The 18,037-nt window shown below is 52.2% G+C and overlaps 3 protein-coding genes and 3 pseudogenes across 3 annotated transcripts, besides 8 other annotated features; all 6 read right to left on the minus strand.

Annotated features, from left to right (window-relative positions):
- Positions 1-569, minus strand: Tc00.1047053508589.5 (trans-sialidase, putative; the record flags this gene model as incomplete). Its single annotated transcript, XM_804004.1, has 1 exon — positions 1-569. A coding segment is annotated over one exon (569 nt), but the record flags the coding sequence as incomplete, so codon positions are not given.
- Positions 1-1,496: a sequence feature (heterozygous, non-Esmeraldo-like haplotype).
- Positions 1,497-1,574: a sequence feature (areas merged during assembly that could not be assigned to a particular haplotype. This can correspond to areas where the two haplotypes were merged or to regions with more than two copies in the genome that were merged during assembly.).
- Positions 1,575-4,482: a sequence feature (areas merged during assembly that could not be assigned to a particular haplotype. This can correspond to areas where the two haplotypes were merged or to regions with more than two copies in the genome that were merged during assembly.).
- Tc00.1047053508589.10 (uncharacterized protein) lies at positions 1,727-2,164 on the minus strand (the record flags this gene model as incomplete). Its single annotated transcript, XM_804002.1, has 1 exon — positions 1,727-2,164. The coding sequence occupies one exon, from the start codon at positions 2,162-2,164 to the stop codon at positions 1,727-1,729; it is 438 nt and encodes a 145-aa protein (XP_809095.1).
- Positions 2,438-2,520: a sequence feature (CT-rich).
- Positions 3,513-7,778: a mobile genetic element.
- Positions 4,483-18,037: a sequence feature (areas not merged during assembly with more than two copies in the genome that could not be assigned to a particular haplotype).
- Positions 7,582-7,615: a microsatellite.
- Positions 7,601-7,772: a mobile genetic element.
- Positions 8,119-10,587, minus strand: Tc00.1047053508589.30 (retrotransposon hot spot (RHS) protein, putative; the record flags this gene model as incomplete). Its single annotated transcript, XM_804003.1, has 1 exon — positions 8,119-10,587. The coding sequence occupies one exon, from the start codon at positions 10,585-10,587 to the stop codon at positions 8,119-8,121; it is 2,469 nt and encodes an 822-aa protein (XP_809096.1).
- Positions 12,762-13,259, minus strand: Tc00.1047053508589.41 (annotated as a pseudogene).
- Positions 13,397-14,428, minus strand: Tc00.1047053508589.51 (annotated as a pseudogene).
- On the minus strand, positions 15,303-18,037 carry Tc00.1047053508589.60 (annotated as a pseudogene; the record flags this gene model as incomplete).

Genomic DNA, 18,037 nt, shown 5'->3' on the forward strand with positions numbered 1-18,037 from the left:
CCCTTCGTGGTGGTTGTGGGGTGGTAAAAAAAATTCACACGATTATCCGCTCCATCCGTTGTACTAAGCACGGTGTTTGCCTTCCATGTACTTCCATTCACCTTGCCAACAAGAGTAGACCAATCCCACGAAGAGTCGATGTACCCCGCAACAACATCAGAAGAAGTTTTCTCATTTTGTCTACCAGCATTAACGGTATACACGCGACCTTCGGCAAAAGCAGCAATTACTCCACCAGCACTGACGAGAGAGGGTGAAACAAATGAATCCCTCATAGTCTCTTGAGACGTTCCACCTTTCGGTACAACCTGCGTCGTCTGCGGCACAAATAGATCGACTCCCTGCGGCAATTGCGCATTCCCCGAATTACTCGTCACGGCGTTCGAAGCCCCAGCGCTGCAGTACATCATAACGACGAGGAGCAGCACCGCGGAAGTAAACACATGCCGGGACATGTTGGGCCTCTGCGGCTCACTCTCTCCTCCTTCCCTCCTCCTTCCGCTGGATCCGGTCACGCAGCGACGGTTGTGTGTGCGGGGTGCCTTCACAGCAACAACACGTGAGAGCATATAAATATGTGTGTGTGGGCGGTGTGTGTACTGTTGTTAAAATTTTTAGAGTCTTCAAATTTCACAGTAGCGTTTGGCGCTTGTTTTCCCTAGCTTATTTAAAAAGCTAAAGATGAAAAAATCATGCCAATAAAATTACAACAGTGAACACCGTCACCCATCCATAGTGAGTGGCACCATCATCCCCGCCGCAGTCACTCCCAACAACAACAACTCACGCACACAGACACACGGAATGAGAAGAAAAAACAGTGCACCGGGAACACACAGCGACTGCCACCACCAGCAGGAGCCACGGCGGGTGAGCCGTTCTTCACGCGTCAGCTCACACCGAGCAACGCCCACACGAAACAACCAGCGGGGTGCAAAAGAACAAAACCTCCCTTCGCAGCACCAACGCGCTTCCACCAGTCGTTTTACTGCTGTCTCCTCCAAAGCACCCGCTCCGCAGCCGGCGCACACCGCGTCGCACAACCGGATAAACCCCATCAACGGATCCACAGCATGGTAGAAACTTCGGCACATGAGGCTGCTGGACGGGAACCAATCCGCACTCTCCCAGGCACCCTCAACATTCCCAATACCCACCTGCATGCATGCCGCCACATTCACGCCCGCAGCACGTCGAAAAAACACAACGCAGTCTCCCGTCCTCCCTCCTCGCGAGGGCCTCCGCAGCCACAATCCTGTGCGTGCGTGCATTCTCAGCGTTTTAAACACGGCATGTGTGTGTGCATGTGCTTGTGTGTTTGGCAGCGCCTATACTTGCGGAGCAGCTGTGCGCCACAAGAGAGTCTGAAGAAAGCAACGGCAGAGAGAGGCAGATAGCACACACGCAAATTACTCATATCATCGCACACACACACACACACGCAGCCGCGGAATGGGTGCACTCAACCACAAAATCAAAAAGGAAAACAAAACAAAAAGCCGAAGCGTGGGACGACCAGCGCACACACTCTCATTGCTCCCGTAAAGCAAAACACACACACAGAGGGAGAGAGAGTGAGGTCGCCCACTCAATGCAATAAAAACAAAACAGAAACAGTTACGGTGCTCCGCCCATGCAGCCAGGCAGGACGGCAGCGGTGCGTGTCGTGCAAAAGAGAGCACCAACGGGCCTGCATGGGTGTGCATGCATATATACAATGGGCACATTATTGTGTGTGTCTCGTGGGGTGAGGTGAGGGCGAGAGTCCATGCAAGGGGACACACACACAGAGAGAGAAGGACGCGTGTGTGTGCGGGCGGTGCACGGCTCTCTCACACTCACTCTCACGCGGCCACCACCGCAGCCGTACACGCAACAACAAGAAGCAAAAGAGAGGAGGTGGTGTGGGAGACCGCGGTGTTGCCGTCACTGTCGCCAGTCGTCGGCGTGCCCCCCGTTGTGGCTTTTGTGGCCAGTACTCTTTCCTTCGGATTGGCTTCTTTATTTTCATTTTGTTTCTCTTTTCGTGTCCCTGCACCATCAGCCGCCGGATCATTGTTCGGGATGCCCTCTTCAGTGCTCTTGTCAGCTTTATTATTGGCGAAAATACCGTTTTCCGTGGGTGATGGTGGCTTTGTTTCTGCATGGCCGTTAGATGTTTCATTCTGCGAATTGGCTGTGAAGGGGGCAAACGCCCTCAGTTTGTGAATTGTTGTTTGACTTCATGTCGCTTTGGGGTTGTTGTAGCTGTTGCACGGGCACGGTATCTTCAGAGCTCTACTGTCCATCCACTCGTGCTTGTGTTGAATCTCCCTCCGTTTTTGCAATTGTTTCCAGTGCCACTTCTGCTGGTGCTTTTATTAGTGATGGTGATGTTGCGTGTGGTATGTTTTCAGTTTCGCTGCATTTTCAGGTGTCCCTGTTGGTGAATTATCATTTTTTTTTCTTTGTGTTCTTCCGCTTCTTCTTGTACTGTCTGTTTTGGTTTTTTCTTTTATCCTCATCTTCGTCAACTTTTTCCAGTGCTCCCACCCCCAGTTCGGGAGTGTTGGGAAAAATACTAACGCCACTGTCATCCGTCGGCGTGAAATTGGAGGATGCATTACTCTTGGAAGGATTATTCAAATTGTGAGCTTAGCCATGTTGAGTGACAGTACTGCCAGATGAAGATTGACCAACGCTTTGGCGTTGGGACTCTGTTGCCTTACCACCTGAGGGATTCCTGGTATCGCCAATTCCATTTGCATCAACCGTTTTTAAGAGCTTCTCCTGTTCAACTTGATCCGATGCTTTAGGTGTCGGCAGCGGTGCTGGTGGACCAGGCGTTAAAACCTCATTATTACCTTTTGACGTAGTACCAGACAATAATTGCTTGGGCTTTTCCGATGTGACTGCACCACCCAATTCTGCTCCCTCATTGTCCCCAAGCTTCAGCCGCCCCTATTAATCCCATCTGAGTGGATAACAAACCGCAGTCCGTTCTCGGAAATACCCCGTCACTTTCAGCATTATTCATGTGCGTCAATAAATTCCCGTTACCTTCACTGCAGCGGTCCGCTGACGACACCGCCGCAGCACCGCACCACAGCACGCAGAGGGCACACACCAGCAGCACACGGCCAGTCATCATCATCGCCATTAATCCTGTCACTTGCGTGCAGCCTTCAGTACAAAATAACTTTCCGTCCACGCAGAGCAAAAGCAAAAAAAAGACAAGTCACAGAACCACGCACAAGCAGCAGCTGCACACACAAATTCGTCGGTTGGAATAAGCACAATTGCAGAACTCCCACACCAAACTGCAAACCAAAACTTTTAATTACCTTAATATATATATAGATATTCACCTGCGCCGCTGGCCAAATCCAGATATTTTCAATAATAAAAACCAAACCAAGTAAAAATAAAAAAGGGTTGAATGGAACAAGAATGGGAGTTCACCATACCCTCAAAGTTTAACACCAATTAAGTATATATACACCATCTGTTTGCGACAATCGTGACCAGCTTACGTGGCCTTTTGAACTCATGTAGGATATAAAACATTTATTACTTACAAATTGGCACACTTTGGGGCCCTCCAGCCAAACGACTCCGCCGCTGCCCCTCGCAAGTTCCAGCCCTTTGCCAAGTCCTAAAGCGTAAAAAAACACGACCGTGTGATATGCCGTCTGCGGGGTATTCTGCAGACCGTACGTAAGCAAAGGAATGCCTGCACTCCGCGAGAGTCCAAAAACTCATATATCCGTCGCAGCCCCCACGTCATGGCGTGTGATTTTGAGCTGCCTTTATTCGCCGCTCCTTGCGGCGAAGTGTTGTCCACCAAAACGTCCATAGTGGATGGCAAGATGGCGGGAAAGGCCGATAAGGCTAAGAGCACCGCGCGTGCCTCGGCCTGCATGATAAGAAAAGAACTCCTCCTCCATTTTCCTCCGGCAAGTTTAACGTCGCCGGGGTCTGAAATGAAAACGGCTCCCCATCCATGGAGCGATGCGTCCGTGATGATGGTGGCCGATGCCCTTTCCGTGGACTTGATGATTCGCCTACGATTATATTCTCGATGATGTGTCGCAATCCCTCGCCCAAACCAATTGCTGATGGCGGAAGGTTCGCCGGGGATTTCCCCTGCACAATCCCCGGTTAAGTGCGGACAATCGTCGTCGCACTGCCTTGATGAAAAAGTAGTATTCACATAAACGCCTGACCAAAAATGGCAGCCGCGTACAAAAAACGTGACGCCATAACTCCACTCCCGCGATGGTTAAAGATTTCAGCGACGGCATGGCGCATACAGACCAGAAAAACTTGTCACTCAGGGACACCGCCCGGTGAGTGTGATCAAACCGCACCCAAAGAAAGATGTACCGCGTGGCGCCCGATTCGCGATCCTCGTCTTTCGTGGCGTGACGGCCATCCGCATTACAAAGCACCTGAGCTTCCCACGATGTCGAGTCGCTTTTCGACCCTGCAATGCGTATATTATCGATCCAAACGTCGTCGCACACCAATGGAGGTGCAGCCCAGAGAGAGTGAGCCACCGTCGTCAGCCCGCAATTGCCGAAGTAATAATCCGGAGAGTTTCTGGGCTGGCCTTGTATCCCATTGGGAGCCGTGTGAGCTCCACCAGCGTGCCGTCCTCCACGCGGCATCGGAAGAGATGCTGAGTCTCCCGCGGTAAAGAGACTTGAAAAAAAAATGCCTTTAAGTCCAGGCAGGAAGCGGCCTCAGCCATCACAGGCGGCAAATAATGGGAAATGTGTAAAAGAGGAACATTAGCCTCGTAAGGGTCGTCTCTTTTCTTGTCGCGTGGCCACGCAATCCATCGTCGTCGTAAACCGGCAGGTTTCTCCTCCACAACCGAGAAAGGGCATTATCCATCCGACTGTTGTTGCAGACGAAGCGTCCTCCATTATTCCCGCTTCCTTCAACAATCGCGCGTCATAGACTGGAATCCTCCGTGAGCTTTCACCCGATGTAAAAGAGGACGGAGGGAAAGGGGACCGCCCGACGCGTCCCCAAACTTGCATGAGACTCTCCAAGGTAGCCGGACTCAACCGGCCCCTGATCCACTCTACGTTCAATACGGGCACGTTGACTTGCTGTAGCGGGATAGCGTTCTCATCTTGTGGAGGGGCCAGACGCGTCCTTGTCGCGCGTCTCCTTATTGTAGCAGCACGATTGTGATTAAAATAATGGAAAATGCTCCTCTGCTCTCAGCCAGGGTTCCTGCCCTTCCGCAGCCTCTCCCTTCACATCAATGCGACCAGCGACGATAACTGGGTCAGCAGTGTGATGTACCTCCACAAATATCAAACAGTATTCTGGGAGAGGTCGAACGGATCGACGTGCTTCGCCAACTGCGAGATCACGTGTGAATTCAAATTGTATGTCTCCACGATTTGAGCAGCGTGTCTCAACGCACCCCGTTTTATGGAATGCGCCGTGGCATCCCAAGGAGCCAGAACTCGTTCGACTTGAGCAGTCGTAATATTAGTGAGCTTTTCGTTGCGTCGAAGCGTCCTGCATAACTTTATAGTGCCTAACGCGTCCTGCCCTCGTGTCCTCACAAACCGCGAGGCGCGGTGGGGATCCGGTTTCGCCGTCTTCGGCGCCAGGGACCAGTCCAAAATTAAGGTTCCTCCGGCTTCAGTGTGAAATTTTTGGCTGTCAAGGCCGCAACCTCGGACCAACGACTCGCCGTTATCCACGCAAGTCGTAAGACAACACGTTCCTTCCAATTGGTCCGGCTGTGGATAAATTGATTCATCTCTTCCTCTGTTAAGGGGCGTGCCCGCCGCGTCTCCGATCGCACCGCAATTTTTTGTAACCCCAGAATCATCATGTCCAGCGGGGTTCGATTCATTTCCAACATGGACCGCAGCATCCTGGCGTGCCGCACTCTGGACTATGGCGCCACATCTAATATTGCCATCAACGATGCCGCGCAGCTCTCCGCGCTCATCGGCTGTTCGTGCGTGCGGCAAAAGTTTGAGGCTTGCCCCGCCAGGGGCATTCTCCGCTCCCAATTTGATGTCACCCACATTTCTCAAGTCATCTCTTCCGCCCTTCTTGTCAATTCCGTCGGCAGTTTGAACGATCGGATGAAGCGTCAGCGGTGCGGTGCGATGCCTGTGCGGAATAGCGGGAGGTGGTGGATTGGGTGTGACTGCCGTCGTCAGCATTCATGAGCGGCGTGCGGCATCCCCTCTGCAGTTTTTTGATGGACGCCTGTATTGTAATTAATTCCCTCTCGGGCGCACATTGCATGTAGATGCCTCGTGTCCATAGGTATGGCATCGTTGGCATCTCACAGTGCGTTTGGTTCCCCGTCGATCCATGAAAGACTGAGCCACCCTCGCGAAGGTGTCAGCCTCATGAAAAGCCGTGCGAAGGCGGGCACGTAGTTTTTGGATCGGGATGCTGGGGTCGGATTTAATCACGATCCGCAACCGGAAGACCCGCGGTATAACCCTGCCCAAGTCCATAAACTGCCTCTTGGGCTCCCGACGCAACTGCAACGCGCGCATCCACAAAACCAGAAATGCCAAAGGCGATCCGGGCGTGAGCGTCCCCACGGTGCCAGTAATCGCATGCGCTCCGGATTTCGAATAGAATTCCAAGGATGCCTTCATTCCAAATTCGCAGGACCCAAGTGTTGACGACAAATTCAAAGAAAACCCGGATTCTCTTCATTTGAACCGGAAACTTCTTCTGAAACCGGAGATCGAAAGGGCGAAGTCACGGGGTGAGGGAAACGCGGTCGCCCACAATGCCCAATGACGCAAGAGTATTGACCCGCCGTCGCTCTCCCGTGAAAACGGGTTGGGGAATTGTGGGTGCAGCCGCGCCCCCGGCTATCAAATGCTCGTGGTGGTGTGGTGTCGATGCACCATCCTTGGACCCGTGCGCGAGCGCATCTGGCGGCCCTCTCCTGGAAGAGGGAACTCCCCGCCGTCCGGGCGAATCGGCGCCCCAAGCCGCAAGCCGCGCTTCCAAGGCACCGATGCGTGCCTTTCGTTCCTGGGGTTGGGCAAGGGTTGTCTCCAAATGGCTTTCGCGCCCTGCAAGCGCCGATTCTCGTTGCGCAAGAAGACCGTTCGCCACCGCAGTGTTGGACGCACGTGCCGAAAAGTGGTTATTCGCTTCCTCCATTTAATGTTGAAGCTGCGCGCCTCGATTCTGCACTTCCGCGACTGCGTTGTCCGACTTTGATCTCCGCCCTTCCGCAATGGTCAGCCCTTGCCGCGCCTCCAAATTATGGGCAGGAGCACTTGAACCCAAAATTTGGTAATTGACACGCCCGGCGATTCGCCAAGTGCCCCGCATGGGTCGAATCCTCCAAGTGTTTGGCGATCTTTGCTGAAACCAATCGTAGACACGTCATGGTTGCAGCGACGGTCACCACCGCATCCAACGGCCTGTTTTCATCAAAGAAGATGAGCTGCAACTGTATCTCGCCATGCTGGCGTGCCAAGCCCAACATATGGGCACCGATTTTGCTCCATTCCGTCGCCGTGTAAAAAAAAAAATCAGTGCCATTTCTTCAAATAAACATGCAGGAATCTGGTATGGTTGTAAAAAAATAATAAAGATAATAAATAATAATAATAATAATTTCGTCTGGCAGCTGTCGGCTCCCTGACTCCCTCAATCGCGGTCTCCCAAAAGAAAGTGCGGTAGAAGAGGAAAAAGTTGTGAAGAGATATCTTCGTTTGCACGAGATATGAATTTATTTGGGCAGCCAGCCATCCTCGCAAGCATTCTTCTCACAACATCCCCAAACCACAGAGGAATTCTGCGGCATTCATATTTCACAGAAGCTTCTAATGGCAAAGGAACCCTTAAAAAAAAAAAAACTAAAATAGAGGAATTTTATTGCTGTGGCACCGTGGATCATAATGATTCTCTCTCACAAGAAACTCTCTGAATAAACCCGGTGGCCACAAAAAAAAATTAAGAATCGCTAAAATACTCCCTGTGAAAATTCACTATAAGCAAAATGCGCTTTGTCCCCCAATTATTTCCCCAACTTTCTTCCCTATCCCTCTTCCTCCAAGATTATTGTGTTCACTTTTCTCGGATTTTATTTACAAAACACAATGTTAAAATAAACTGGTATTAATGTACCTTTCCGTTCCAGAACGCCACAATCTCTTTTTCAGCGTCGGTTTCATTATTGGGATTGACGGGACCACATCTCTGCCATTTCGTTATCTTTTTGCTGTTTTCGTGCTGCACGTAAATCATCTCCCACGACATTTCTCGGGATAACTCCTCCCAACCATTAAAATATGCCGCCAGGCACTCAGTGAACTGCCGCACAGTGCTGGTTGTCGTGTGGTGCCCACCCGCCGTAGCCATCCGCAGCCCAACCAGCGTCTTCTGCGGTGACTCTATGAAGAAAAAGGCGTCCACCAACGGAAAGTTTTGAGCCTCCGGTTTGTACAGCACCCGAGACTCTATATTAATCTTCTTTTTAAATTTTTCCAGTAACGGTAAAATACAGGGCTTGAGAGGGCGCTCATGTGGACGTGATTCCAGCGCACAGAGATGTGGCGGAGCATCTTCTTGCAGTTTCAGCTCCCTGAGTTTCGGTATTATTGCACTTACAAAGGCCCCGCTAAAAAAAGTAAACACGGAATGCTTTTCAAGGGGTTTTGATAAGAGATCGTCCTTAATGGCCAATACGAGTAAAATAAAATTATTCGGCGCCATTAACTCCGCCAACTTGCATGTCACTAAATTTCCGAGATAAGGAGACATCAGTGCATTTAAAGGCAATTCTAAATTGCTTCCCCCTCGTACTCGTACGACCTTTACAACTTTGTGAGAGATGTGGCTATCATCGCACACTTCATTAGTCCCCAAAATAGAGTAATAGTGGGTAGCAAAAAGGTTCATTGATTTAACTCTACTTTCGCACGAGACAAGCCGAGATTTGTATTCGCTGTCATCAAAGATGTAGCGAAGAAGTGGTCCCACTTTATCCATGCGATCCTTCACCTCCCTCCAGTAGTCCGCTTCTTCCTCCTCAAGCTGCCGATTGTGCTTCATCCAAATGCACATTGCCCTCACATCGCTCTCGTCAGGGCAATTAATTATGATTTTTTTCGCTCGCACCAGCTTCGCCCACGATTCGTAGTTGTTTTTGTCTGGCGGTGTCACCACAATCATGCCCCATCCCTTGCAAGGCAAAGCAGTAGACGTTTGATGACCCTTCATTGCCACGTCGTAGATAATATACCCCTTCAACCCACGCCCAGAAAACCCGTCCAAAATATCCACGATATTAGACGCCGCACTGTATTTTTCCACCGTTTTGGCGGTCTTGTCAAAAAGAAATTTTCGATTCCCAATAAAGTACGCAACCATTTGCAGTCGCTTCGCATCGTAGTGCAGCAGCTGGTAGAGAAGGTACGAGCCGGCAGCCATCGACTTCCCGATCCCTGGCGTCCCAATCAACACAAACGGATCAGGCGAAATTTTGTTCTTACCGTGACTGCTGAACCACTCGGTGAGACCGCCCTTGACGGTCTGCCACACTCGATCCACCTCGCAGTTCACATAGCAGTCATGAATAAGTTCATTCAGCCCTTGTCCCCACGTGTACGGCCATCCCTTGTCCGAGGTGAGCACCATCAGCCTGGGACGCACTGCACCGGATTGCTGCACACCGTCATTCTTTTCAAAAGTTTTGCCAACTGCCCTGCACGTCCATGACTGCTGTGCTTCCCCTTCCCTCACATACATTCCCGTCCCCTCGCCAACAGGAACCTCCACGACACAATGCCACCTCGCATTGTACACAGACTCGTAGCATCCCTCCAGTTTCATCGGCGCACTCATCGTCATTGAGCTCATCAATTCAATGAAGGCTGCATCCAAAAACTGTTTATTAGCTCCATGAACATTTGCCTTTACCTCCTCGGCAGCTAATGACCACTTCAGTAGATTGTCCACACCTTTCTCGTGAAGCCTGCGTACATCCTCTTCCATATTCATTTCGTCCCTTACAGCCCCTTCCATCCTCGCATAAGCATCGGCTGCCTGTATTTCGCCCAATACTCCCGCATCGGGGATATACCTCGTGGGATCACTGATAAAATCCCTCAGTAAGACATTCCGATTGGCACGCAAAATGCCTCTGCCGTCAAATTCCATCGTAAGAAAATCATTCAGCTTCTTTTCATTGACGCGAACTCTTCCTCTAAACAACAAATCTTCGATCTTAGCAAATAAGTTAAATATTACTTGTTGGCCCCGCCTTGCCCTTTCTTCTGCCTCGCGGCGTTCTTCTCTCAGTACCTGAGTGAGTACTCTGTTTATTTTTCCCCTTGCAAGTGGAGTGACCGTATCCTTTCCTTCATAGTCCCTCCATTGCTCGAGAGAAAACACATCCTCGCAATGGAGTTTATAAATACCCTCCAGCGCTTGGTATGACGGCGATGCCGTTATTATGCGTAATAACCTTTCGTTTTGGATAAACATCTCGGGATCCTGAACAAACATCCCCATCGTGACGTTCTCATTGGTGTCCACAACTCCCCTGCCACCCAAGTAGCTCCGAAGAAAATCATTCAGCTTCATGTCAGCCCTGTTAGTGCTTCCCTCCAGCAGAATGTCCTTTATGTAGCTGTACGTGGTCCACTGTGGTCGACGCGTTTCCTCCAATCTTCTGCGAGTCGCAGAGGAGTGATCTGTGTCACCCTCAAAGTCCGACCTCGTTCTCCTCCGATATCCCTGCGAGACATTGGACGATTGACTCTCCACATTGCCGCCTTGTACACTCTCCGGCCTTCCAGACATTGTTTCTCCTTGCTTTCTTAGTTAGTTTGAGTTAGATCTAAACAATAACCACCCAACGTGGAAAATGAGAAAAAGAAAGACAATAGGCACAGTCATGAATCGAAGCCACAACAAGAGAGTCATCCACGCAGTATTCGATAAAAGCCAAATGCACGAGGACCACCGCAACGACGGCGAGTGAATGTCATCCACCCAGCACCGTGTTGGAGAGGGCAAACAATAATAACAACGTGGTGCGCACGGAGAGTTCGTCCACGCATACCGCTCGCCACGGCCCGCACCCGTGTGGCACCGCCACCACCGCACACACTTTGCAAGATGAAATGCGCGCATAAACCCTGGCAGAAAAACAAAAAAGTGTAGGAGAATTCGGTGCAGAAGCGACCACATGCAGACACCCAAAAACACACGCCACAACAGCGATGCATCACGGTAATCCCCCACACAACAGAAAAAACTGCAACTTGCATGCTTTATGGAAAATATCTGCGGTGTGCATGACAAAAGAGTGCCGTGACGCCGCCTTTCATATTGCATTCGCCATTCACGTATCACTGGGAAGCACGCAGCCACCACTCCTCCGTTCCGCTCCCCGTGCTGCTCGTGTCGCTCCACTGGAGGAAGTTGTCACCGCACATCCCCATCACCGTGCATTGCGGAATACAAACCTGCCACACGGCATGGGTGCGGTGCCACCCCGCCAATAAATCCCAGGAAACTCCCCACTGCCTCGCATGGCACGGACGGCAGTCTCATTATGCCTGCGAAAGGCTTTTTTCCCAAACAAGAACGCGGCCCCACCACACGCCCGTAAAAACGTTTGGTCCGTCGCACGCAAAGGACTGGAGCGGGAGAACAGCAGGAAAGGCAACACCGGCAGCCATGAGCAGCCCGCACACGCCAACACATCGCTGCCCCGCATATCACCAAAAACAAAAATACCAAAGAAACATGCCACATACCAACAACAAATCGCAGGTGCGGTTGCAGCTGACACTCCAGCCTCCTGGGCGTGTGCGGCCCCTCGCTGCTCGGCGCTCCAAGTGGGATCACCAAAAGCACCAATTCGGGAACATTCGACCACCGCCACAGCAGTCACGCTCCCCATTTCTCACAAAGACGAAGGCTTGCAGTGGGGCAGCGGCGCAGCGGCACGCACAGTCGCAGAGTAATGAACTGCCGCGGGAATCACGCAACGGCGATGCGCCCCTCCTTTTGGGCCTCCCAACAAAAAACATGTGTCGCGCAGTCCCCGTGAGCAACACACATTGAACCGTATTCAGCTCCACTACTGTGGCCATCCGCACTCACAGCATGAGTGCGACAACGCAGGCAGGGAAGCACGGAATAACACCACGCATCCCTCCCATAAAGGTCAGGCGGCGTCCGTGCTGCCTTCAACAATAATTCCACCCCACATCACCCTTCTGCATATCCGCAGCAAAAGGGCCCACACGGTGTACACTACATTAGAAGTTCCTAAAGAGCAAACCGGATCATCAGAGTGCTGCCGTCTTCTCAACGTTGGGTAGAGGCTCTCTGATCCTTGTCGCCGCCAGCCTGCGGCATTATGGAGGGGCATTGCGTTCTCGGCATATCTCTCCATTTACTTCACTGTCCCGACGCCACAAATGAAGTGATGTCCCACAAGCAATTTCGAACGTTCTGAAGAACGCGATGTGTCAGACTCACTGAAACTGTGCGTGTGTGTTATTACGGGCGAGCGACACAATGCCCTCGCACATCCATGTACTCCGATCCTGCGCAACATCCCATTTGGCGGTGCGGAAAACGTTGGACACCAAACACGCACAAATCGCACAATAAATGCCCCTGGAAAAAATAATAATAATAACGTCAACACAGGCACAATGACAACAAGGTAACAAAAGAAAAACAACCTCTGCGCGCCCTCCCGCAAGAAGGTGAAGGCACACACACTCGTCCCCTTAGCCTCACTCCAACTCCTCAAAAGTTGACAGTTCTATGGCAGGAGGAAACACGCTACTCCTCCCTCGCTCCCTGTCACGAGGCATGGCATTGCGCATATCCAGTGCATCTTCATCACCCACATACGTCCCTTTGGGGAATTGCCTCGGTAGTCACCAAGCACGCGCCGCTAGAAAGTGCACTCCCAGTCTATGCTGCTTCTCCTGAGCGACCTTGCTGCCTTGCCGCACAAACAATTCCACAATTTACGCATTATGACTGCAGACACGTGCCAGTGAGGATTCCCGCCCTTTCCCTCAGCCTTGCCAAGGGCGTGCGCCATACAAATGCCGGTCATAGGGCAGACACACACAGGCGCAGATACCCGTGACAGTGCGTGAGACACTCGCCGCAGAATGAGGTGCCGCAGGTCTCCGCTCACTGATCCAGATTGACCACGCTGAAGCCCACAATTCCCGTGGGTTTGGCATCCCGATGGGTCGTCGTGGTTCGTTGGCTCCCATCGTGGAGGAGTGCCAAGCAAGCAAGAACCAAAAGCCTGGACACTCTGTGGAGCCAAAAAGATAGAAAACACGGGCTGGCGCGGGCACAGCTAAGCGCCATGGGAGAAACATGTCAGCTCATCCCATGGAAAACACTTCACCAACGCCACTGCAACATTGGCCTCTTGCTTCGTGGGTGTGTCACTTCTCTCTTCACTCCATGCCAGCCTCCGTTCAATTCCCCGCCCAGCACTACAAGTCGCACTGCGCTGCCTCCGCACAATCAAATCTCGCGGCCAATCATCGTGACGCACCGCCAACTGCGGTCGCATCCAACCTCGAAAGCCCTCACACCCTCTTCCGCCCTCCTGTGTGTCGAGAGAAGACGCCTCTTTCGCGGTCTTTGCGTCCTCCCCAATAAAGCTCTGCAGTTGTGCCCAAACATCACCGGGTCTCTTGTCAAGAAGGAAATCGTGTGCGACGTGACCAATGTGAGCATACACAAATTTAAAAAACGGTTTATAAGCTCTCTGGAGTGCCCTGCGTGCGCCCGCATGTACGATGGGAACACACACGGTGCAATTCGGGCGAGGTCATCGTTCCAGCTCGCATTCCCACCAGGTGAGTCATTGGCGGCTCCATCCCGCTTCACGACAAGTCGAATAACAGTGCACACGTAAGTGGCTGTGCTCTGCATTCCCATGTGGTCCGCCTTTTGGGTCCAACGTCGTCAGGTGGTGGAAAGAGAAGAGTCGCATTATCATTCTTCCATTTGCTGCTGCTGCCGCCTCATTTCCCGTAAGGAGCCGCTGATCCCTCTCTCCTTGGCGATAAAGGGTCCTCACGCATGGGATGCATCCTGCCTCGTGTGGCATGAGGAACAGCAGAGAGTCCCCAACGTTGCCAATGCGGTATTGATCGTCCAGTGCGGTGAATGCAACACGCCGGATCTGTTGGATGATCGTCGTGCACACTTCAGTCCGTCCGTGGCCGATACAATCTTCGGGCAGCCACGCCTGTGCAGAGCAGAACACCCTGTTGGAGAACACCGAGCAGCTCCACCGACGTGTCGGAAAAACTCACAAAAAGAGGTCCGGTCAACCTGTGGCAAATTACCGTGCAACTTTAATATCCTGACAGCGAGAAGAGCGTTTCTACCTGAGAGTGTTCGCCCGCATCGTTATCATCATCACTGCTCAAATCATCTCAACAGGCAGCAATGGCATCGCTCTCGTATTGCCCATGCCCGTTGGCCTCCTCCACCCGCCGCCTCACGTCCGTATGAATAAAGTCTCGTCATGCACAGCGATGCGCCCTCTCGTTTCAGATAAACACCAATATTTTATAGCCACCAAGGTAGCAGTTCAGTTCTCCCTCCACAGGCACACCTCATAGAGGACCTCCTTCTGTTCCCTTTGCCGAATCAACGCACCGCACCCAGTGGATAAGCCCTGGTAGTTTCACCAAAAAAACTAGTGTTCGATTCCCACAGTAGCGAATACTCTGTATGTTATGGAACGCACAGTTTATTTTGCTAGTGCACCGCCTCGACGGTCGCATCGCAATGGTGCAAAGGTGTCATTGCCCCTGCCTGGGTGAGGCCTAAGCCCCACATTACACGCACACAGAAAAGCACACGGCGCATTTGAAAATATATTAATATTTTTTCACGGCACATCTATGGGAAGGAGCACCACCCCCGTATGCATGTTGGCAAAGCAATGGTCCCACAACGGCGGTGCTAAAAAAACGCATCCAGAAACCGAGAAAAAGGGAAGAAGGGTGTGGAAAACCCACAAGAAATGATGGATAGCCCATTTAAGAAGCAGCAGCAAAGAAAAGAAAAGCAGCAACAGCGGTACTGGTGGTGACCATCATTTCCCTTTTTCTTTACTCGCTGATAACCCAAACACGTGGGGTTCAAAAGTCCTCTTCACACAAAATTGTGCGGCAGTTAGCCTCTCTCCAACCAGCCGCCTCAATACATCCAAAAGAGCACACAAGGAAACCACAAATAGCCATGGGGGAAAAAAAAAGAGAAAAACAATAAAAGATCCCACGGCATTAGTGCGGAGGCGGAACGACACGCTTTTCGCACAAGTAGTCGTAAAGTCGGCCAGAGCAAAAGAGATCCAGGCCCGAGCAAACTCGGATGCCACAGGCGGTTATTGTGCGCCTTTCAGGCTTTTCAGCCGGCTCCTGTTCCACCCGAAGGAAGAGGGCTGGCGGAATGTGATGCTCGCCGCAAAGAGCTGCTGCATCGGGGGCCAAAGAAAGAAATCCTCGCATATTGCGGGTGTCAAGTGGGCCGCCCCACCGCATTTCCACGTCATTGTCGCTCGGCTGCGCACGCGCGTCTCTTCACGTACCCCGTCGCTCCTCAAGAAGCCTTTCCGCAGGAGTCCTCAAATGCAGTGGACGCTTGAGAGCGACAAGCCAGGCCTCGCAGTCGCTGTCAGTCTCACAAACCACATCCAGTAATTTCCCACCGCGAAGCAAAAGTGCGAATGCGCGGTGGTTGTTTGTTCCAAGGCTGGACGGAGTGATGTTTTGCGTGGGATCATGGCGGTGCGTCCCATTGTCAGAAACTGCCTCCTGGCGTGTCTTTGCCAGCTGTGCCTCGCCGCTGTAGTTCACAAATGAGGTTGTGGACAGGCCGATGAGAACTTTTTCGATGTCACGTATCCACATGGTGACTGGAGGCCGTTTGCGATTTAACGGGAATCCCTGATGGTCCAGCTCACAGGAATGAATACGTTTGCAGTCCTCCGAGAGAAAATATAGGCGTCTGCGAGCATTGCCCTTGCTCGGTATCTTTTTCACACGGAGCCCGTTGCGTAATTAATTCAGCACCCGATCCACAAGAGAACTGAGGTGGCGTTCCGTTGCCTCGGCATCATGCAGTTTTTCATTTTTCTTTGCCACGTAATCATCAAGCATACGCTGTCGATATACACCTCGAGTCCTCGTCCCAGCCTCTCCTTGCGGGCCTGTTCCTCTTCAGCGCTGGCCAAGTATGTCTGTTCCTATTGCGTGAAGACCTCGTCAAACTGGCGTCGAATGACGTCCGTCTCCTCCGGATTCACAGGAATGTCTTCAACGGAAATGAGCCTCGGCAAATACTCCTCGATCATTTTGATGTCGGCAGCAAGAGCCCTCTCGGCGACGTCCTCCTTGGCTGTCGCCTGCTCGCGCTTCTTCTTCCGCTCCTCGGCCAAGGGACACACCGGTTCCGGGAATTTTGCATTTATTTCCTTAATCTGATGGATCCACTGCCTCCGCTGGCGGCGCCGCTCCTCCCGGACGGTCTTTCGCATCGCCTCAATAGAATGCCGCTCCCGCATGACGGCCTCTCGCCCCCTCGCCCCATCAAGTTGAACCATCTCGAGCTGCTGCTCCCTCGTCTCAATGGCGCTCTGCCGTAGGCTGAGTTCCTGCTCCAGCTGCTGCGTCGCCTGCCGCAACCTCTCAGAGGCACTCTCCTCGGTCTGTTTCCTCGTTCGGATCTTCTCCACCGTATGCTCGTACTCCCAATTGCGGCTTTCGCGGTCAGCCTGCAGAGCACCGCTCTCCCTCTTTTTCGCCTCCAGAGTCCTCTCAAGTTCATCCAACGTGGCCCCATCTCTCCGCTCAAGCTCTTTGGTCATCTTCTCCGCCTCATGCTTGGCACACTCGCAAAACACACTCGGCTGCCGTTCCCGCGCCTCCTCATGGTTGCTCTCAATGGCGTTGACGCGCTTCATCCCTTCCTCTTTTATGTCTGAAATGGCCTGTTGGATTCATAGCCAAAATGCCTGCAGTCGTACACGGCCCGGGCAATCATGAGTTCATCTCGCAACTCCATGATGTCCTGATCAGGACGCCACTTGTCAACGGCAAGATCCCTTGTGGTGGATCCGATTCCGGTCGAGCCAAGAATATTGCCAACACGACGAGTCGTGGAGAAACAATGGAACGATTCCTCCGCCAACACGGCATCCAAAAAGGCGTGAGTCAATAAAGCCGTCTCGGTAGAACCAGTGAGGCCATTTTTGCGGTTGCCTTTTTCCGTATTGTACGCTCGGCGCAACAACTGACTGAGTTCTGAATTTCCAAAGGGAATGCGCAGACGACGGCGGCGAATGCCGGAGACAATTCCTGCTGCCGACACCAGTGCTCGTTGGACCCCTTCGTTGTGTAGCTGCGCGGCGGCATCAATGTCACACAAAGCGGGCCGTTCGGCATCTCCCAAGGCGACAAATGTCAGGGAGTTTGCATCCATGTAATATGCAGACTCCGCCTCACCATCATCGCGGTAAAGCTGAAGAACGACGGTGTCGGGCAAATACGAGGGCATTGCCTCCAGCTCAGGCGTTGGCTGCTTTTCACACAGCACGGAGGAAAAGTATTTCTCATAGTTTTTGACGATAGTGTCCATCACCGCTCGAACGTCGCCGGCCAATGGGACACGAATTCGCGCCACCATTCGCACACGAGGTCCCTCCTTCACGGAGCCCACAATAACTCCGAGCTCGTTGTCGGCGTCAAGAAGGTCTGCGCGGTGCTCTGTTGGCCCAATGACGTGGCACGAGAGGGCAAAAATGCCCTTTTTGGCACCCAGCCAAATAAATTCGGTGATGACTCAAGCAGCATATCCTTCTCCAGCTGCAGAGCCGTACATGAGCTGTCGCTTTGGTGAAGAACGCACGCCGTAGCAGAAGGCCACCATGTTCTTGCGTTCATAAGTAAAGTTGGGGGCGGCAGTGGCACACAATTTTCGGAAGAGTGTACTGGCGTCCGGCACGTCCAACGCCACATCG

The sequence above is a fragment of the Trypanosoma cruzi genome, genomic scaffold, assembly GCF_000209065.1.
Source record: "Trypanosoma cruzi strain CL Brener 1047053516933 genomic scaffold, whole genome shotgun sequence".
Taxonomy (NCBI): Eukaryota; Euglenozoa; class Kinetoplastea; order Trypanosomatida; family Trypanosomatidae; genus Trypanosoma; species Trypanosoma cruzi.